Source organism: Amphibalanus amphitrite, unplaced genomic scaffold (genome assembly GCF_019059575.1).
Source record: "Amphibalanus amphitrite isolate SeventyFive unplaced genomic scaffold, NRLGWU_Aamphi_draft 000113F_arrow, whole genome shotgun sequence".
Classification (NCBI taxonomy): domain Eukaryota; kingdom Metazoa; phylum Arthropoda; class Thecostraca; order Balanomorpha; family Balanidae; genus Amphibalanus; species Amphibalanus amphitrite.
This window is the reverse complement of record NW_024881608.1, coordinates 633126-654782: the sequence shown is the minus strand read 5'-3', so window position 1 is coordinate 654782 and position 21657 is coordinate 633126. Positions and strand designations below refer to the sequence as shown.

Here is a 21657-nt window from a genome sequence, read left to right as displayed (position 1 = left end):
TCTCCCTCCCTCCCTGTGTCCCTTCCTGCCTCTCTCTCTCTCTCTCTCTCTCTCTCTCTCTCTCTCTCTCTCTCTCTCTCTCTCTCTCTCTCTCTCTCTCTCTCTCTCCCTCTCTCTCTCTCTCTCTCTCTCTCTCTCTCTCTCTCTCTCTCTCTCTCTCTCTCTCTCTCTCTCTCTCTCTCTCTCTCTCTCTCTCTCTCTCTCTCTCTGTGTCCCTTCCCGCCGCGGACCGACTCGATACACCTGCTGGCATTGCTCAAACACCCAGACGTTTCCCGAGCCACCACTGAGTCACTTTATGAACCTGGTCACTGACTGACTCATCATACCGCTATGCAATGTGCTAGTGCCGTCTGCTTACAACCGCGCTACACGACATGACTACAAAGTACAAACTGTATTGGTGGGGCGTAGGTTAGCGGGCAGCACGGCCTGCTCGATCAAACGCTGCATGGGATTTTTGAGAAGACGGCTCAAACTTCAGCGACGGGCAATTTAGCCATTTGACATTCTGGTATGCTCTGTGAAATTGTAGGATTTGTTATTAGCGGTAGGGACTTAGATGCATCGGTAAACGTTTTAATATCACAATTTCAACGTTTTTTTTTTAATTGTGACTTAGCTAATGTCTTAATTATTAGTCGGCTTAGCGTTCTATAGGGCCTATATTTCTTTTTCTATGGCTCGTGTATTTTTAAAATGTGGTAAGTGGTAACAAATGATTCGTGTTTTTCAACGCCCTCCTTCTAGGTTGGTAGGTATGCTGCCGATGTTCGGTAATTTATAGGTAAGCACACTTTCGATAGGTAACCATTCATCCATTCATCCAGTGACGGGTACCCGAAGTCACGTCGGCGTCGGGCGTGCGTCGGCTGCGCCACTCCCTCGCCGGACCGCCGCATCCTCATTCCCGGCCCCCGGGCTATCGGGAATGTGCCGACCTTGCCCAATGCCCAATATCCCATTCCCAATGTCTCAGTTCGTCGCCCTGGCAACAGATGTCAGGAGAAGGTTTCCCGCCCTTTCAAAGGGGACCGGATTCTCGACTGTGATGTGATGGTTTCTGTTATAATTTTTCGCATTTCTGATTAGTGTCGATTAGGTACATTATTTGGAGTGCAAAACATCCACTAATGGGCGAAAAGAAATCTCCACTTGTGTCGTTTAACTCAAAAATCTGGCGCTGTTGGTTGTCGGGCTACCACCGGTCCCGTACTCTGCGGCTCTATCCGACACGCCCACCAGCGCAGCCATCAGGTGCCGGCCGCGCGCGCGCCGCGCCGGCCGGGCGGCGGCCACCACCTGACCGGCGCTCCGCGCGGCGGAGGCGGCGGGCGGGCAGTTGGCGGTCGGCGGCTGAACCGAGAGGACGTCCCCTGCGCGCTCCGCTGCCGTACCTTAGTCGACGTGGTGAGTCAGCGGCGCGATCGTTCGATGCTGGGCGGCACGATGGCGAGCCGCAGCCAGCTCTCTGCGGAGGAGTGGCAGGACATGGAGCGCGCCGCCAAGGCGCTCGTCCAGCTCTCCATGTCGCAGTTCAAGGTGGCCGACTACCGACTGAACTCGATGAACCAGGAGTCGGCCTTCAAGATCGCGCGCATCCTCTCGGACTTGGCTCACGTGCGTCAGGAGCCGGTGCCGGCCACGGACGAGGAGCCGGCCGCAGGAGCCGAGAAGGAGAACCAGCAGGAGCCGGTGCCGGAGCCGCCGGCGCCGACCAAGCGGCCCGTCCGCAAGGCCAAGCAGAGCCGCGCCGCCAAGATCGTCAAACAGGAGAAGGTCTACAAGTGCAGCCACGGCGGCTGCGACAAAATCTACGGCAAGAGCTCACATCTGAAGGCGCACCAGAGAACGCACACAGGTCAGTCCAATTTCTGATTATATCCACCTTCCCTGGTCGATCTCACCTGTCCTGCACTTGCAAGTTATTATATAAGCATCATTTTCTTTCATCTTCGTTTTTAGCTTTTAACCGTGGTCAGCTATAATATGAATGATGTATTAAATGTCCGTGTCATGTGTAGTTTTAATCGATTATTCTCGGTCGACCCTGACCGTACGTAATTTAAAAGTAAACATCTGTCTCCCGCCCTGTGCCTCGTCGTCCCTCGTTTCGCCACTGAGTCATCTGTGTGCTGTCCGTCACATGATGGAGCCTGTTCTGTGTCTGCTGTGTCTCCGGCCGCGTGAGGCGGTTGCCACGCATCTGGGCGGCGGAAGTGAAGCTTCCGCGGCCACCGCCCTGTCGCCCCCACGTACCGCCCGCTGCCGTCGGCGGCGGGCGGACGTGACGGGGCGGCGGGCGGCGGGCGGGGGGGGGGCTTCCCCACGCGGCCGGCCCGGGTAGTTATCTGACGTAGGTGTTCCGCGGCCCCTGCGTGCGTCATAGGTGACAGACGCGGCGCGGGACCGCTGGCCGCACCTCCGTAGTTTTCCGCGATGCGGCGTAGTTTCGCGGTGTGGTGCAATGTGGATTATGTCCAAGTGGTCATGACAGCGGCCGGACCCGAAAATCTGCTGAGTCATTCGGGGGTGACGCTTGCGAATCGCGATGCATCTGGAAGATTCCTAATCGATGCTTCCCACACACACGCGAATTTCGTCACCTTGTGATACCCTGTATCGGAGGCTCGTCTCAATTTCCAACGAGCCTTGACGGGCGCTCGTGTCCTTGTCACGGTGATTTTCTCTGCGTGACAACGGCTGGTTATCAGAGCGGCCAGCGCCCTCGCTCCCCTCCCCTTCTCTCTCTCTCTCCGTCCCCTGCCTAACCCTCGGCGCCGACAGGTTGCCGCCGGCGCCGGATGGGCCTCCCTCCCTCCCTCCCCTCTCCCCATCGGCCGTCTGCGCCGGGCGCACATTCCGCGGCGCCCGGACGGGCCTTTAACTCGTCTGGCGCCCCTCCCCTCGGCGCCCCTCGCGGTTCGCGCGCCGGCTTTAACCCGCGCCCTGGTGGGGTCTGTTTATAACGCGACCTGGTGGGGGGGGGGGCTATTTTTTGCCCCCCCCTCGTATCTCCGAAACTACTGGACGGATCCGCAAAATTCAAACAGCGTTCGAAAGGCCTGTCAAATTTGTCGAGGAAAACCAAATTTCATTGACCTCGGGGTCACCGATGACGTCACAGGTCAGGTCAAAGATGAAATGTTTCACCGTTCACGGGTCTTCTAGGGAATGCGCTATAACACCGAGGAAAACGCATTTTGTCGAGAATCAGCGATAGGGCGTCAGTTGCCTAGTAGATATATTACTATTAGAGGTCACTGACAATACCAGGTCAGGTCACAGGTCAGGTCACCAAGGGTCACAGGTCAGGTCACATGAGCCCAACTTTACTAAGGTTGTGTGATGCATGTTTTATGGCCAATTTTTCATTTCCAACTCAATGGTATTGGTTATAAGACTATCAGGTACGGCTTAGGTCACTTTCTGGTGTAGTTCAGGTCAAGGTCAGGTCAAGGTCAGGCCAAAAAAGGTCAAATTTTAAAGTTGATAGTTTTGCATAAAATGGGTATTGATTCGATGCAGCTCGTCACGGGGAGTCTAATGGTGGTCTTTGTTTTGCGCTACGGGGTCTAGAATTGCTAAAAATTGAGTTTGAAAATTTGACGTCATCAATTTTAAACAGTTTTTTCGCTATAACTTCGCCAAAAAAAGAGGTATCGATCTCAAATTTGGTATGTGGATGGAAGGCGGTAAGGACTATCACATATATTCCGGTTTTTGCGAAATTCAAAAAACTTTTTGGATTTTTCGATTATTATATGCAAAAAATTTATTTTTTGATTTTTGGGGGTCAAAATCCAAAAATTTCAAAAATCCGAGATAGCAGTTTTGTAGCCCTGTTGATTCTACAGCTTTTATGTCTTTATCATTTTTCTGTATTTGCAAAGCTATAGGCCTGACAGCTCTTCCCGCGAAACCCTTTTTTGGGTCGAAAACGGCAGAACATGACGTCACTCTGACGTCATTTCCGGCCAAGCTATCATAGCCTTTGGAAAAATTTTTGGTCACAATGTGTAAAATTGATGTCCGGGAGGGTACTGAAAGTTTGGTGACGATCGGCGCAGCGGTTCTGGAGATATATCAAAAAGTCTGGAGGGGGGGCAAAAAATAGCCCCCCCCACCAGGGCGCGGGTTAAACGATGCCGCGCGGGTCGGCCGCCGCGCCGCGCGTCAGGGGAGGATGGGGACGGGACGGAGGGAAGGGGAGGGCCACCTGCGCCTCTGCGGGGGTCGTCCTGGCGGGGTGGCGCGCCGGGGCACGGTCCGGGAGGCGCCCGCGACGGTGATTTAAATCTGTTGTGGAGTTACCTCAGTCGCCGAAATGCGCTGGCAGCGGGGAAGGGGAAATATCCTTATGTCTTCGGCTGAATATCACCCCTTGACTTATCTTCCGGCTAGAGTTTTGTCATTTTCGATTGCGAGCTGGCAATTTCGTCACTGTTATCTTCTGTGACACCGTCTCTCTGCCTTCTCTCCGGTTCTGTCTACCGCGGCGTGTTGCGCAGCGACCGGTCCTTCGATAGCGGCCGAACGGACCCGGCCGCCTCCTCGGCCAAAACCAGGGGCGGCGGATTCGGGGGGGCAGGGGGGGCAGCTGCCCCCCCTGGCAAAATCGTGGGGGGGCAAAAGTATCTTTTTGCCCCCCCCCATAATTTGTGACAAAGCTTAGACAAGAAACCATATACCTGATTATTCTGTTCGATCATCTGAAGATGTAACCAGATGCCCATATACTTTCATACGTTGCCTTTCTTAAATGGCAAGCGTTCGCGTTCAATTGAAGTTTTCCTCTCTTCAACCTAGTTTTGGAGGCATTATAAGCGTCAACGTGACGCAGCCGCAGCCCAGGCCTTCAGTGACCGCTTACAGGGGCGACGGATACGGGGTGGCAGAGGAGGCACCGTCCCCTAAGAAGCTTTTGGAGGAGGGGCAAACGTATATTCTTGCCCCTCCATAATTTGTGCCCTAAACATGGGGAAAATTTCCATAACCTGATATTGCAGCTATGCGCTCCTAGTTTGTCCAACGGTGCCTTTTGAATATGTGTAAATGCTAACCATTTCCGCTTTATATCATTTTTTGTCTTTTTAGATTCGATTTAGAGATATTTTAAGTGTGCAAGAGACGCAACTCATACCTTCAGTGGTCGTTTGCCGCTATTTTGTACCTAGGACATAAATGCCAAATCGCAAGCGAGCGGAGACGGAAGGGCTAGCCATTCGCTTGCGGGTAGTTAGGACTGATGAGCGCTCATAATAAGCCACGGTCGTACGCATTGACCACATTGACATTTGACCAATGCATGGTATGGTATGGCACCCAAAGGCCAGTCATCATAGATCTGCTTTGGGCATTCGGAGGCTTGTGTGGGGCCAGTGTTAAAACTGGATGTCCACAGTTCAGTATCCGCTTTATTTCAGTTTTCACTATTAAAAAAGTAAAAATTAATGATGCAAACTTTTGAGGGTTAGGGCACTGATCATTAGTGCCCCTCCCCCCTCTGTCTAAAGGCTGGCTATAGAATAAAGAGCATCCAACACGAACAGTAGCGGCGGAACACCTTCAATTAGGGGGGGGGGGCACTGCCGACTTTTGGTCCCATTCTTTCCATGCAACGCCCATAGGGCTAACGTTAAAATGCCAAAATCAAAGGGGGCACGGTGCCCCGGTGCCCTCCCCGTTCCGCCGCCTATGAACACGAAAGCAAAATCTAAGGCATTTTGGAAAAATGAGTATGCCCCGCAGCGTCGGATAGCTACCACCTTCCAGTGGGTCAAGCCAACGGGGCCCAAGTCTATAATGGCACTTAACGATAGCACTAACCTTGTCTCACTTTTCGTTGATGTCTGTTCCGAATGGTTTCGGCCACAGACTGGCTGCACTAAGGTCGTTTGGTATGTGCAACTGTAATTAAAGCCACCTGAGGCGCCCTGACACCAGGCTGAAGCTGGGTTGGAAATGCTTCGTCTTTGCAGATATCACTGGCCACTGATTCTCGAGTGCCTGAACCGGTAGATGTCGTGGCAAAATTTGGTGTGATAATTTGGACCTTACCGCAGTCAGCACACCCTAAAGCCCCAATAAAGAAACGCCCCGCCCAGAGTTTCTGGATTCCCGTTCCAGTCCACCGTTCCTTCACCTCAGCCCGCCGCCGCGCTCCCTCACCCTCCGTTCCCAGCTTGACGAGCGTTTGGGCCTTAGTTAAGCCTTGCTGTAGGCTTACTGTATGTATAAACCCATCGAGACAGCCCGTCTCGGTGAGCTTATTTGGTGAACTACTGCCTTGGGGAGGGTTTCTGGCGGATCGCTGTCCCAATATGTTTAGATGCGACCGACTGTCTTTGAATGTTTGAGCGGTCTCCTCCCGCTGTGAGCTAGTTTCAGTTGATATCTGTCTCAGAAATACTTTTTAAAGGAAGGTTAAATGGAAATCGAACGTAAAATGAACAGAGGAAATGGTAACGAGTTACCTCATTGCAAAGAATAGCGCGCGCCTACTTCAAAAGGTTTGGCACCGTTCTTCAACATCTGATATGCGATCGGGTTATGGCACAATTTTTCCCATTGGAGCTTTTTTTCTAATACAGCAATACGAAAAGCGTTACATCGTCCACTGGCGGATCCAGGGAGCGGGCATTTAAAGCAAATATTTACTCCCCCTCCCCTGGCCCCTGCATCGCCCGAAATAGACAAATATGTTTCCTAATAATAACACTTTTATCAGGATTTTTTTTTTGCTTTATGCTGTTCAGCAGTAAGTCCGTAAGGAATCGAAATCCGAGGAGTTTTTGGATTTTGGACACTTTTTTGGGGGTATGTCCCTTACAGCGTCGAAAACGCCTTTCTGGATCCGCCTATGACATCATCTCGACTGGGATCTTGCCCCCCCACGCCAAAATCGAATCCGCCGCCACTGGCCAAAACAACCCAAACTGCGACCGGCGACCGAAGTCCAGATGGGCCGACGTGTTGTTGTTCAGAGAGATGTGACCGGCCCGCCCCCACCCTCCCCCCTGTTTGGTCGAGATTAAACCCTCTTTGTGCAGTGGGGCCGCGCTATTCCTGTCCGAGCTGCCACCCGCGGTCGCTGGGCGCACCGGCCGGCCCTCCAGCGCGCCGCTGTCCGCCGCCGGCCCGCAGCGGCGCGGCTTTGTTCACGGCCGGTATCGAGCGGGCCGCCCCAAGTCGCGCCGCGCCCGCCGCTCACGGGGTCTTTGCTCCCGCCGCGCATGGGCGCCGGGCGGCCCGAGATTTGGCGCGAAAATCCACGTGGCGCCGGCGGTGGCGGGCCTGACCTCGGGGGCGGGGCGGCGCGCGGCGGTTAGGGGCGGGTGAGGGGCGGTGGCGGTTACGACAGCTGCCGCCGAGGTCAGGCACTGCCCGAGCTTCCTGTGAGTGGCTGTCACCGCACGACAGCCGTCCTGGTCTCGCTGAATGTCAGACGGAGGTATATGGGACAACGGTGACAGCGCGTGTTTCACCTTTTCACGTACTGTTTCTATAGCTTCAGCGTCGGAAAATGTCAGGATTTTTCGCCATTGATGGATATCCATTTATAATAAGCTCGTTTTAAAGCAGCTAGTTCGGTCGTGCATTCATCGAAGGACTTACCATCACGCCACGTTACGTCAGAACTGTGAGCACCGCTCTGTTGCGAGTACGTTCGCTGCGCGGTGAGCGGCCGCCGGCCGGCCGGGTCCACAAACACGTCCCGGATCCGGCTGGCCAAACTGTGCCGCGCCGGTCACCGTCACCGCTCGACCTCTCGGGTCGCGCGGCGGCGCCGTTGCAGTGCCGGGTTGCCGTCGCGGCGCTCTTGGGCGCGGGCGGGGGCGGCCGGGTGGGCGGCGCCGGCGGCCCAGGGCGGCCTTGGAGCGGTCAGTGCCGGCGCCGCCCGGTTCTTTGTTTGCAGCGCGCGCGCCCGCCAGTCCGGCGAACCCGGTGGCCGAGCTGCCCCAGCTTGTGACGTCAGCTGGTGACGTCACCGGCCCGTCCGTCGGCCGTCAGCGGCTGACGGAAAGGTGCGGGAACCGGCGGCGGCTCGGTCAGAGGACCGTGCGGACAGGGAGGGGAGGGAGGTGTTGACGAAAACCGAGAGGGGTGCGCCGGCGGGCGGACCGGACGGCCGGACTGAGCCGGGGGGCGGGGCCGTCCCTCCGCGCCGCTCGGCTGGGCCGTCTGTGACGCCGGGACTGGGCTCGGTCGGTCCAGCTGCCGGGCTCCCGCTGAGATTCCGCTCTGGGCTGGAAGGGACGCCCCTTTCTCTTGTCCCACCATTCGTCCTCCGGTCTCATTCGTCTTCTACACCTTTCCCTTCTCGTCCCTTATGCCCAATTCTGCCATTGCCCCTCCTCCTCCTTCTCTCTCTCTCTCTCTCTCTCTCTCTCTCTCTCTCTCTCTCTCTCACTCTCTCTCTCCCTCTCCCTCTCCCTCTCCCTCTCCCTCTCCCTCTCCCTCTCCCTCTCCCTCTCTGGCCTCGTTGCCGTCCCAGGGCCGCTCCGGTAGCAGCGTGTCCTCTACACGCGCCTCTCCACCGTCCGGCGGCGGGCCTTGGGAACAGCGCCGGCCGCCCGGACCGCGCGGGGCCGGTGAGCCGGACCGTAACCACCAGGACAGGCTCGGACACGCCTCCTTCTGGGCAGAGCGCCGCGTGGCACCGACACGCCAGCGAGGGTGACGCCCCGCGCCGCCAATGACGCCGGCTGATGACGCGGTGACGCGGCCGCCGCGCCACGACAGCGGCCGGGGACGGCGGGGACTGGACTCGCGCTGTGACTCACTGCCGGGCCGTGGCCGCCGTGAGTCACGTGCGCACGGCACTCACACACTGGTCTGACTCAGAGGCGGACTCGGAGAGAGCGGGCCGACTGGAGGCGGCACACGGCCCGGGACACGGACCGAGCCGGCCCGTGAGCGGTGACTCACCGTGACGGGACACTTCCTCGTGGCGGGTTTCGACAGGGCCGGGAGGGGAAGGGCTAGGTGCAGCGGTGACGGCTCGGGCGGCGCCGCCGGCGGCCCGCCCTCGGCTCTCGGGTGGGGGCGGGGGCGGCAGCGGCTCGGCGGCCCGTATCGACGGCTCGGGCTGTGGCGGGGCCGAGCTGCGCAGTTGGTTCGCCGGCGGTGCTCGAACCCGGCTCTGACGCGGCCGGTGGTAACGGACTACGCCGCGGCGTGTCGCAACAGAGCGGCCGACCGGGCAGCGGCCGGTCACAGTGACCCGGGCCGCTCCGGGCGGGCCCAGACCGCCCCAGGCTGACCCCGGCGGGTCCAAACGGGCCCAGATGGTTTCAAACTGACCCTAACGGATCCGAACGGGCCCAGATCGCTTCTGACTGACCCCAACGGATCCAAACGAACCCAGACGGATCTAGACGGACCCAGATGGACCCGGATGGCTCCTAACGGACCCTGGTGGCTCCAAACGGACCTGGAGAGGCTCAAAATAGGCCTGACGGGCTCCGAACGCTTCACAACGCCGTCTTAATCCGCCCCCACCCGTGACGGTGGGATCGGCCGGCTTGGGCCGAGCAGTGCCGCACCTCCGGCCGCCGGCCTAAGACAAACAAGTGTCTGCGTCCTCGATCCACGGACTTATCGCGCTGACAGGTTCCTCGTGAACCGCTCCAAAAGGTCACCGTGGTTCTGTGTCAGACTCAGCAGGAATTTCCGGGACGACAATGCACCGCGCTTGCATTCGGATCGAGTTGTGAACTGCAGACGTGGCTGTTTACGACGAGTTTGTAGTCGGCAGTGACCGGCCTTCGACTCAGCGCTGGAAATATCCAGGCTGCTACTGCCTTTTCAGCAAGTCAGCCCCATGTGGGTGATTTTTTTATGGCGTGGTAAAAAATTGTTCGTGACCACGTGGCGTCCGGGTAGGCGTTGCGTTACGTTTTCACCGGGTCCTGGTCGACACAATTAGCGCGCGCCCTGTCCCATTTCTCCGCGCCCGGCGAGGCCAGTCTGTGAGCGTTTCTCCCAGCTACCGAGGCCGGCCCGACCAGACCAGACGGTCCGCGGCTCCCGGGAGCCAGCGAGGCCGGGTCCTTCGGCGGCCCGGCGTCACACCTGGCGGCGGCGGCGCCGGCGGCGGGTAGCGACAGCCGCCCCCGCCCCCGCCCCCGCCCGGCTGTCGGTGCCGACACGCGGTGAAAGTAGTCGCCCGCGCTGCCCCAGCCAGCTGTATGACGCACGCCGTGAAAGGCGGCCGGTCGGGAGGCGCTCATGACTGCTCTCCCGGGAACCACCTCGCCACTTCTCGGTGCCAGCGCACTGCGCTGAACGGCCCGCCGCCGATAGGGCAGCGTGGGAAGTACCGGCCCGTGTCGGTGCTGTCCACGTGGGCGGCGGGAGGACCGGGAGCCGGTGACGGCGGCGGACACCGCAGGACGGCGGAGCGCTGAGTGGCCTCGTCAGAGACCGCCCCGGCGTGCTGCGTTATACGGAGCGGCGTGTCCGGTCGCGGCGGACCGGTGCGGACCGCCCCGGTCTGACGCCCGCTCAGCGCGGCTCAGCGCGGCGCCGAGCGGCGCAGTTCCTCGCAGTGATACGGTGATGCCGGCCGGTTTAGTGGTCAGCCCCACATGAGCTGTCCGCCGCTCTGAGCCAGCTCAGTTCACCCGTCCGGCGCGGCGTCGGAAAAAGCCGCCCTTTCCGGGAAGGCGGACTGGCCGGCGGCTCATCGCCGGCCTTCCTGCCGCGGTGACCGGCGCCGCCACGTGGGGCGGTCGCGCCACGGCGCCCGCCGCCCTTCACCCCTCCCCCATTTGCGCAACATATGTTTTGTCGGCGCGTGTTTTCGAGGCCGTCCTGGATCGTCGGTTGGTCGGCCGGCGACCGCTCGATGCGGTCAAGGTCACGCTGTCGTCGCCGACGAGGCTGTTTACCTGGGGCCGGGGCTTTGTGACGCCACGCGGCCGGGCGCTGCGGCGCACATGGCCCGGTCAGCCGCGCTGTGGAGGTCACCGCCGGCGCGCGGCGCCCTCGCCTCGTGGTCCGATATCTGTGCTCCCAGACACCCGGCACCCAGTCACCCCACACACGGAGCGGACACACGCGGCAGACACGACACATACGTAGTCATCACACAGAGAGTTTCCTTGGCGTCGAACTGGTAGCGCAGTTTCCTGCGATCCGGCTTTGTCCGTCCCGGTTGCCCCCCCCCCCCCTTAGCGTGTCTGCCCGTGAGTGGGGGTGGGGGCGGCCCGCGGGCGCCGTATTCGCTATCTACGGACAGACAGACACTGTCTGCGCAGGCCGCTCCTCCGGGAACTCCACGAGGCCACGTCGTGCACAGCGCGGGTTCGCCGGGTGCACGGCTACGCCCCGAGGACGGCCGGCGTGCTCGGTGGGGGCGTACCGGCGGCGGGTGCGCGGTACTCGCCGCTCGCTGTTAGCTGTCGGCCCGGTCGGCACTCTGCCAGAGAAGGGCGGTGTGGCGACCTCCACCGCGCCGGCATAACATCAACACGGGCCGCGTGCAGCGTGTTGTGACCCCGCCGGGGCACTGGGGAGGCCCCGAGCGGCGCGGCGCAGCTTCGACGTGGCCCGGATCCGTGACGCAGCCGGTCGGGCGACGTCGCTCCTCTGCCGCGCACCACTTACGTAAGCCGACAAATCTACGCTGTGGACCCTGGCCATTTGGCGCGGCCGCGCTGCGGTCCCCGTAGCCCGGGCGTAGCTGGGCCGCGGTGCGGTCTCAAACGAGCTCGTCTAACGCCGCCTATCATCCCTCTGTCGATTTCTGCCGGGTCGCGCCCTAGCTCGCTCCAGTTTCCTGGTAAATCGATGATTTCCAGAGATCTCCCACGTGTCGGAGCCGACGCACGCCGAACGTCGCAGTTCCCCCGTAGTGCGTCGCTCTGGGCGCTGCGTCGGTCGGTCGGTGGGGCCCCGGCCGAGCTGCACAGGGCCGCTCGTGTCCCAACACGTGGGCTGCTCGCTGCTCAGGTGCGCCGCGCGGCGCCCCCGGCCCGGCCGAACCGCCGCTGTCATCGCCCCCGGCCTTGTGGCCAGCTCTTTGTCCTGGCTGAGGCGGAGATGGCCCTCTCCCTCCCGCCCCGACCCCTCTGCCCCGCCCCAGGTCAGGGGCGTGCTGGCTGCGGAACAAAGAGCGACGTGCTACTGGCGCCGATTGGTGTTTTTCAACAGGACGCTTCTTGTCGCCTCATTGATCCGCCGGCACCGCGTGGCCCCGCTGACCCGCCCGCCGGCCGTTCTTGTACCGCCGGCCGTGCTCGGTGCGGTGCTCGGTGCCGTGCTGGCCGTGCTTTCTGCCGCGCTGACCCGCCGCCCGCTGAGAGCGGCCGGTTGTCAGGGAAAACTACGGCGGGCCGGCCGGCGGCGGAGCTTTGCGGCCAGTCACACCGGTGCGGCGCCCCTCTCCGCCCGTCCCCGCCCGCTCGGACCGGTCGGCGCCGGTACCGACACCGTTGGTCCGCGGCGCAGTACACTGAGCGGTGCCGGCCGCGGTCCGGGCCAGGCCGGGCCCTCGGCCGCTCCGGGAACCCGGCAGGCCAAGCCGCCGTCCGGTGACTCCTCGAAGCCATCGCGGGCTTTTCCCGAACGTTCTGGGAGCTTGTAAACTCCACCCGTGGCCTATCTGACGTGCCGTGGGGCGGGGCGGGGCGGGCGGTGCGGCTGACCTGACCCAGCGCGCGCTGCGCCGCCAACCGAGCGTGACGCGGCGGTTTGGAGTGGAGGCGGCGGCCAGCTCGCAGCTCGCCGATTGCACCACGTGCGGCGGTGGTGACGTCACGCACAGCCGGAGCCCGGGGCGGCGGCCAGGTGCCGCGCGGGTCAATGCTCGAACTGCGGAGTAGCCTCGGCGAGCTGCCGGTTCCTGGAACGACGACAGAGACCCCGGCCCCGCCCCCGCCCCCGCCCGGTCCGCCCGGCCCGGCGCGGCGTAGCTGGCAGTGACCGGACGGGGTCAGGGGCCCCGTGCAGGGCCTTCCGAGGCCGGCCCCTCCCTCTGCCCCCGGGGGTGGGCGGGGTGCCGGGCGGGCGCCCAAACTCGGGGACAGGCAGCGGTCACGAAGGGCGGGGCGTCACCCCGGGGCTGGGCGTGCTCCCGGACCAGGGAGGCCCCACGAGAGTCAACCGGTCCGTCCTGACCCGAAAAATGTCATGTAGTTCAAGTTAGCGGCCCGTATCGGCCCAGTTCGGGTGTACTCGATACAAGCTCGGCGCCGGCCGCTCGCCGTTTGGTGACGTCACAGCAGTGACGCTGGCTCAATCGATGACGTCCGTCCGTCAGCCGGAAAGCACGGCTGACGTGTCGGCGCGGTACGCGGCTGACGCGGCGCAGCTGACGCAGAGTGGACGTGCGTGGCGCGCAGTGGCTATCGTGGCGCGTCACGCAGTGGTGGTCACGTGATTGTCGCGCCAGCTGCGCCGCAGAGAGAGCGATGACGAGCGGGAGGGAGCCGTGACGGGGGGGGGATGACGCTGAGTCCGACCGGTGACGGGGCGGGGCGGGGAGAGACGGGCGCTCGTGACCGCGCCGCCGGCGGTGCCGACGTCGGCCGGTCCGTCCGCGGGTGTGCCGCTGCTCAGATCTCCGATCGCACGGTGACTCGGCACCGGGCCGGTCAGGGCGACTGACCGGGCGGCCTGGGGCGCCGGTCGGCGCGGCGGTGCGCCGGCCGCAGCTCGGCCCGGCGCGCTGCTCCAGCCCGGGTGACTGACACTGGGTCGGTGCGCCGCGCGCCGGCCGGTCCGAGCTCGTCCGGTCCGAGCCGCCGCCGGGACCGGCCCGGCCCGGCCCGCAGCTGGCGCCGGCGCCGCTCTTTGTTCGCGGCGGATCGCTCGAACTGGGCACGCTGACCTCGGGGGGCAGCTGCACCACCGCCGAGCCGCCGCCGAGCCGGCACCGACCGACTCCAGACCTGTCATATCTGGCAGCTGTCACTGACACCACCGGTGTCACGCCACGCGGGCTTAGCCGGCGGGTTTTAACGCGGGATTTTAAGTTGCGAGGTGCAGTTTTGCCAGCTTTGCTAGCTGTCAGTTTAATGCGCGCGGCGCGGCTGATGGTTTGGTGCTGGGATTATCGCCGCTGTATCTGCTAATGCTGTGTGTGTTAGTGCTAAAGCCACCCGCTTATGTAACGTCATTGTTTGACGATTGTGGCTATCTTACGTTACCGCGCTTAATCGGAACGTCTACAGAGACCACTGATAGGGAAAACAAGCCACAAATCAACAGCGGAAGTGAGCGCTCACGGCACATTTCCGGCTCGCGTGCGAGGACTGGACAGTGGGCGTGGCTATCGGCCGTGGGCGTGGCTGCGCGGTGTCCGTCACCTGCTGGGCGGGCTCCCTCGCTCCTTGCTCGGTAGTTGACCCCTGCCGGCGCGCTGCAGCAGCGATCCGCCGGCTCACCCTCTGGCCTCGGGGGGCCTCCGCGAACACCGCGCCGTGGGAATCGCTCCGGCGGCGGCGGCGCTGACGGCCGGGATGACGCTGAATCAGCCCCGCCGCCGGCGCGGAAATGCCTGACGCACGCGAGACGACTGCGGCGCAGCGCGGCGAGCGGCGGCCGGCCGGAAGGCGGCCACCGCTGACGGTCGGCACGCCCTTGAGATGGCCGGGCTGCCCTCGCGCGGCCGCTAACCTGGCCCGGCCGCCCAAGGTCCCCCGCTGCCGGCGTGGGGGGCGGGGCCGCCGGGCGACCCGCTGGCCGACCTCCGGCGCGCCGTGACGACCAAATGGCGGGAAACGACCAGAAACGGCGGGAACGAGCCGAGTCGACAGCGGCCGGCGCGGCGGCGCTTTTACTACCACGGGAGAGAGCCATCGTACGGGCTCATCTTGGCTTCCTCCGGCCTCTCTCTTATAGCTCCATGGGCGTGCCGGGCTGGGTCGCTGCCCGAAGCCGAGGGCGTGGCTGCGGCACGGGGCCGGCCTGGCGCCACGTCCGGCCGCTCTCTGGTCCGGGTCAGCGCCGTGCCGCCGGCCGTGCAGGCGGCGCTTTCTTTCCGGCAGCGGCGGGCGCGCTCGGTTTGAAAGCGGCGCCTCTCGCCGGCCGGCGCTGTGGCGCGCTCGCGGCCGGTCGGCAGATGGTTGGGTCTCCGTGGGCGGCTGTCGTGCGGAGTCCGCTGCGGATCGCTGCGCCGCTGCTGGAGGTGATGCAACTCCGCGCGGCGCGGCGGCCCGTCCCTCCATCCGTCCGTCCCGGTTCGGTTAGGTGCGGCCGGGAAATGCACCGGTGCGGCGGTGGCCGGGCCGTCGGCCGCTGTCCGCTCGTCTGTCCGTTATCCTCGCCTGTCGGACGGTGACGCTGCCGTTACGCTGGAGGCGGCGGGCGGTGGACGGTGGACGGTAGGCAGCGATAGCCCTACCTCCGGCGCCGCCCCGCCCCGGTCGCGCCGGCAGCTGCGGCGGTGAGGGCAGGGCGCGGCCGGCGGTCGATGAGCCTGCTCCAGATCAGCGACCGTTTTTCCGCCGCTCCCGTGTTCGTTTTTCGGCCACTCCCGCGTTCGTTTTTGTGCCGTGCCGTGTCCGGCCGGGGTGAGCCAGGACAGGCCGTCACTCTCACGCCGCCTGATGGCTGCCCAGCTGCCGCCGGCGACGAAAAAACCATCGCACCACGTTCGACGATAATCGGCACGGGACGGCCTCTCGGTCTGACCTACAGCAATGCGACCTCTCGGTGACCTATCCATCCGTCTGAACTGTACCCGAAGCTGTCGCCGGCCTTGACAGGACACTCAGCGAGTCTGATCACAAAGGCCGCCGGCTGCCGACAGTCACCGGTGTTTTGACACAGGAAGCCCGCCGGGCGCACGTGAGGCGTCTTTGTCCGTTTGGCGCCGGCTGCCTTTGTCGGACATGACACGGACGCGGCTCTAAATATTGATAGGTGATTTCGGGTGCTTTGTCTGCCACCTATCGATCGCGGACGTTGCGTTCGGGCTGGGTCTGTGAAGGACGCACTAGCGGCGTGTCTGGATGGCGCAGTGTCGACGTCTCTGTGGGTGGGACGGAGCCGCGTGATGGGTGCCAGCTGCGGCGCACCGTCCTGCGGGGATAGATAGCGCCGATACCGGCGACGGGCCGGCACTGCGCCGTCGATGTGGCCCGCTGCGCATCTGTGGCCGCCGCGTGCTGAGGTAACTGTTTGCTGACGCACATACAGACCGGATCTCTGTGGCGGCGCGTGGGGTGCCGCCCCCGCCCTGCCTGTGGGTCCTCTCACCGCCCGCTCGTCCGTCCGCCCCTCCCCCGGCGGCCGCGCGGTCGGGTGGTCGGGCGGTGACGGCTGCTGCGGCGGCACGCAGGTGCTCCTACTGCTCCCTTCTCCCGTCCCTCCGTCCCTCCAGCTCGGGCCGGGGCAGGTTTCAGAGCGCGCCGGCCCGCGGCCCGTTCCTGGGAGGCGGACGGCGGCGGCGGCAGGTGTTGACCGCACGGGCCGCCAGCTGCCGCCGCCGCCGCCCGCCGGCAGGTGCAGCCGGAGGCACCGCCGCCGCCGCCGCCGCCCACCTGCCCGCGCCGCGCCCCGCCCCCGTCCGGCCACCGACGACCACGTGCTGCGGCGCGCGGTGAACGTCCACCGCCGGCGGCCGCCGACGGTCGATCGGCTCCCGGCCGGGTCACACGTGGCCGGCCGGTGCGTGTCGCCGCCGCCACTGCGTAGGCGCCGTGCGTCGGCCCACGCCGTCCGCCGACGGCACAGAGGCGACCCTCAGCGCCCCGCGTCCCCTCCCCAGTGCTCCCGGATGCCCGCGCGCCGCGGAGCGTGGTGAGGAGCTCCGGTGATCGGTGGCGGAAGCTGCTGAATTTCCCGCAGCGCCCGCAGCTTCATTAGTGGCTGAGAGCTGCGTCCCGGCAGGCTCAATGGCGTGATCGTTCTCGCGGCCGGCCGCGCAGGAGCTCCGATTTCTGTCGGCACGTTTCTCGTTGCGACATTGACTGCGGTGTGTGCTGAGACCCGGCGGCGGCACGCTGCTGAATCGTTCTGCGTCATTTCCCGACGGGCGGTCTCCTGTCTGTTCTTTTTTTTTTTCATTTCAAACGGGCTCCACTTCTCATTCGCTCTGTGTTCTCTCGCGCCGTCCCCGTGGCTCTCCGACCGGTCGATCCGTCCTGCCGTGTGAGGGAGACGGCACGGAGAGGGAGAGGGAGAGGGAGAGCCGCTCTCAGCGGCACGCCCCCGGATGACGCCCGACATGGGACGGAAATCAATGACGCCGCCATGTTAGCCGCTGACGGCACGGCAGGGCCAGGCTCACCGCGGCCGCCACCTCCGCAGTGTTATGATTGTGATGGCATTGCAGGGCAGGTTTGTTTTGTGATAGTGGTTCCGGCGGATTTGAGCAAGTCCCGGGCCGGCTGGCACTCCCTGTCGCGCCGCGGGCACTCCCTGTGGCGGGCACTCCTGTCCGACACTCCCGGCTGGCGTGCCGTCACCGGTCAGTGCCCGCCGCCGGCGGTCCGCGGTCCGTGGTCCGTGGTCCGTGGTCCGTGGTCCGCGGTCCGTGGTCCACGGTCCGTGGTCCGTGGTCCGTGCACGTTCCGGTCCGGACTCGGTGACGTGTCACCACTCGTCGGGAAGGCGGCAAAACGGAGCTAAGCCGCTCGTGTCGGAACAAAGCTCACCCGGTGACAAAGCTGGCCAGGGCCGCGAACAAAGACTCGTTTGGACGGGTTGAGCGACCAGCCAGCTCTCAGTTCACTGCGCAAGGACTGGCCAGTGATTTATGTGTGTGAATTCTGAGAGTATATTGAGCATAAACAATACATCTCTCGCTACATATATAAAACGCCCCGCTGACTGCACGACATATCCTCAACCCTCAGGTTTTAGCTGTGCTTATGAAGCGATGTCCCGAATGCCCCTCTACATGCTGTTCAAAGCATCTGCGGACCTGTAGGTTTCTTTCTCGTTTATCAAATGCTTATTTTCGCCTGTCGCGCCCGGCTGATGACGGTCGTGGTCCCCTAACAGCCATCAGTGGCGCCGCTCAGGCTGTACCCGGCCCATGTTTACACCGTCGATCAAACGTTTCCGCGCACCCCGGATCACAATGAATGGCCGAAAGCGGTTGTGATGACGGTTGTGATGACGGTTGTGATGACGGTTGCCAGGCGTCGCCAGGTGTGGGCCGGCCGGTGGACGCGCCTGGCCGGCCCATGGGCAGCCTGTGGCACCTCCGCTCTGTTGCGACACTTGTGACGCGCCTCCGGTCGATCGGGGCCGGGCCGCGCTGTGTTGACGGTCGCGGCCGGCCGGCTCGGTTCCTGGAACTGGCGCTGACGTGTCCGCTCCTGGCCGTGGGAGGGGGGGGGGGGGGGGTCCCCGGAACTGTGATTGTCGTTTGGGAGCGCTAGGCGGGGCGGATAAAGGCGCAGTGGTGCAATTCAGCTCACAACGCGGGCAAGCGGTTGTGGTGATCGGGTATGATTCGCATTTCCAGTTTGCGTGGGGCCACCGCTTACACTGACCGGTTTTGCGATCAATCAGTTTATCGATGGCGAACATGAAACCGATCGGTGGCCAGCGGTTTAAAGGTAGTGTGCCAGCTTTCTTGGACCATATGGAGTTAATGACCCGGATAAGGAGAACCGGATTTTTAGAACTTATCCATACCTTCAAAACTTATGGAAACGTCTTAAATTCTTCAAATTTTGAGTACCCCAGTGCGAAATTCGCCCCGACGGGTTGTCGGTCGTACCCCAACCACATTTCACACCACTATGAACAATAAATGCACACACTAAAATCGCTATTACCGATAGGCTCATCCAATCAAGTTTCGATAAACCCGTTCATCATCATCTCCTGCGGTTTCGAACACGCCTGTTAGGTGGCTTCTGATGCTCGTCGAGGTCGGAATTTCCAAATACGCGTGGTGCGTCGGGCCGCGCGCTCTGACTTCGGCGAAGAAAAATGCGTCAGCTGATCATTGTCATTTCTGCCACTTGCGTGTGGTGTAATGGGGTCATAACTTAAGAGACGGCTGTTTCATATCAATTATTTTACATAAAATCATATTTCAAACCACAAATTAATGTTCGACAGCCAAATTTAAGAAACAATACCAATACAGGCTTACAGTTTAAGGCTCGACATTGTGTTGTCTACGATTAGACAGCTGATAACTCATTCCCGTACGTCGTATGGTCGTAACACTATAATGACCTTTGCTTATTGTCACAAGTGCGCCGCATTCGCGATTGTTGCCCGACGCCTGTTTGCAGGTGAGCCCACTACAGTTGTTATACATATCTAAAAACCGATAAACTTTTAGGCGAAAAAGGCACTATTCCAGGCCCATTTTTGATTTTTTTTGCGATATTAGGTAAAAACAGAATCTTCTTATCCTAGGAAAAATAAAACGGGAAATCTTTCAAAGGTGGCACACTACCTTTAAAGGCCAGTCTAACGGCCACGACCGCAGCAATAATCCATACAACTGACATACCCCACACTCAACTGGCTTGTAAGCGTGTCCAATGCCCATGTTCGTGCGTCTGCATTTCTGCCTCCCTGACCTTGACCTCGCCAACAGCGGTGCGTGCGTCCTCATGTCGTGCGTCCGTGCTCCGTCATATTTTATGGTCTCAGTGCTCGATCTCAGCTGACCCTGATCTTATTTCGTTCTCAGGCGAGAAGCCGTTCGGGTGCGACTGGAAGGGCTGCGTGAAGCGGTTTGCGCGCTCCGACGAGCTGGTGCGGCACACGCGCACACACACCGGCGAGAAGAACTTTGTCTGCGCCGTCTGCGACAAGCGGTTCATGCGCAGCGATCACTTGACGTAAGTACACATACTCTTTATTTTCCTCTGCTATAATAGCTTGCCCGCCTTGCTGCACTGCATCCTCCCGTTTACCACGTCCGTCCGGTCCCGTCCGTCACGTCCGGTTTGTCAGGGTCTTAGCAGTTCCAAATCTTGACCTTTGAGATTCACCCTCTTCCCGGCCGCCCTCCCGGCCTCCCGACGCACACGCACGCGCTGGCTCCCGCGGGTCGATGGCCCACCTGTTGCCGAGGGACCGCCGGGCCCCTGTTGTACGAGTCTGAGAGAGCAGGTAGGCCGACGGGCGGTCGGTCGGCCGGGCAGGTCGGGTCGATTCCTACTGCGTCTGTTCTGGGAACGACTCGCCCGGATCTGGGGCCGAGTCGATATTGTGCGTGGTCGAGCTGGGTTTCGCGACTGGTGGCTGGCAGAGGCATTGGACGAGTGCTGTGCTAGGCGGGAGTGCGCACTTCTCGGCCGGCTATGAGCTCGTTAGTTTCTTGATTACTGAGCTGATCGGTGAGCAGGTTTGGTAAACTGTAAAAATCACGTACAAAACTGGTGAAGTAGATGCTGCTGCTGTGAGGCAGCCCTCGTGTGACAGTGTTCTAACGACCGTGCTCTCTCCGTTGCAGGAAGCACATGCGGCGTCACCAGGAGCCGCACCTGCCGTCGGGTCGCGCGGGCAGCCGGGCCGCCAGTCCGGCGGCCGGCGTGACGCCGCAGTCCCGCGCCGACGCCGCGCTCGACCTGCGGGTGCTCAAACCGCCGCACTCGGTCAGCTCCAGCCTCGCCACGCCCTCGGACGACCGGGGCTCGGAGACCGAGTCGGCGCCGTCCGTGCACGGCCTGTGATGCGCCAGCGCCCCTAGAGGACACTTTTGTAAACTATGGTTGGCGCCCGGTCCGCGCCGCGCCGGCCGCCGCCCGTGCCCCGCGCCGCTGTTCCCGTGCGCCCGCGCCTGGTCGGAGCTGGACCAAGGCCGCATTTCGAGGGCGCTGCTGTGTTCCATGTGTGTTTGATCGGTGCATATGTACCCTGCACGGGCGGCGGCCCCTTCGGCGGCGGCGGCACCGGGAGCGTCGCGCTAATACGGGGCACGCCGAGTGTCGTTTTAAGACTGGACGCGGCCCGTGCCGTATGAGTTGAGGGCACGTTGTGTGCCGTTTTAGGGCCGGCGCCGGCTGAGGAGCGGCCGGCCCGTCGTGTCGGCGGTTGTGCCACTATATATCGGTGTGTAGGCTAGTCGCGACCGGGACGGCGCGGGCGGCGCCCAGAGCGCGCGCCGCTCTCCTCCCGCACTCTCATCCCATGTTCCATTGATTTTAGAGGCGTGTTTCACCACCGGCGCCATTCTGGGTAAAATGGTGCTAATGATAACAACACATACACACACAGACACGCCAAGCTACTGTTGTAGTATTTTTAGTACAAAGACATCCTCACCAGGTCATCTCATTTATGTAAGTGGCGCCCGTTGGAGGGCTGCACAGATACCGTGCGCCGGGACGAGCATTATCATGGATACATGTCGTATATTTATGCTTCGAGGTGAAGTGACATGTGTGCTATCGATTGGTAACCAAATACATGCAAACACGGCAATCGGCGTTTGTGGTGGACCGTGCAGCGAAGACTGGGGTGAACATGCTGTGGCCTTGATAGTGAGTGGGTGACTGGGTGACTGCTGACTTCAGAGCTTAGGCCTAGGGGCGTAGTTGTGTGTGTGGTGTCACCACTCGACGGTGTGATACCGACGTCAGCAAACAGGGCTACGGCTTACGGTTGTAAAACTGGGGACTCATCAGACCTCAGAGCCCACGAAGTACCCACCTGCTCACGATTATTCTAATGCTTTTCAAAAGATAAAGTTGAATGGAGCTGCAATGGCCAATGAGTTCACTG

General features: G+C 61.9%; 1 protein-coding gene across 1 annotated transcript; it reads left to right on the top strand.

The window, feature by feature from the left end:
- Positions 1-1092: 1092 nt before the first annotated feature.
- LOC122381067 (Krueppel-like factor 13) lies at positions 1093-21357 on the top strand. Its single transcript, XM_043364796.1, has 3 exons — positions 1093-1861; positions 19619-19769; positions 20387-21357. The coding sequence occupies exons 1-3, from the start codon at positions 1435-1437 to the stop codon at positions 20604-20606; spliced, it is 798 nt and encodes a 265-aa protein (XP_043220731.1). The 5' UTR covers positions 1093-1434; the 3' UTR covers positions 20607-21357.
- The last annotated feature ends 300 nt before the right edge of the window (positions 21358-21657 follow it).

Excerpts from the sequence above, each read along its gene's own strand:
- LOC122381067 (XM_043364796.1), top strand. The coding sequence starts at position 1,435 with ATGCTGGGCGGCACGATGGCGAGCCGCAGCCAGCTCTCTGCGGAGGAG. Across the intron at positions 1,862-19,618 it reads GCACCAGAGAACGCACACAG|GCGAGAAGCCGTTCGGGTGC; the intron begins GTCAGTCCAATT and ends TTTCGTTCTCAG. Across the intron at positions 19,770-20,386 it reads ATGCGCAGCGATCACTTGAC|GAAGCACATGCGGCGTCACC; the intron begins GTAAGTACACAT and ends TCTCCGTTGCAG.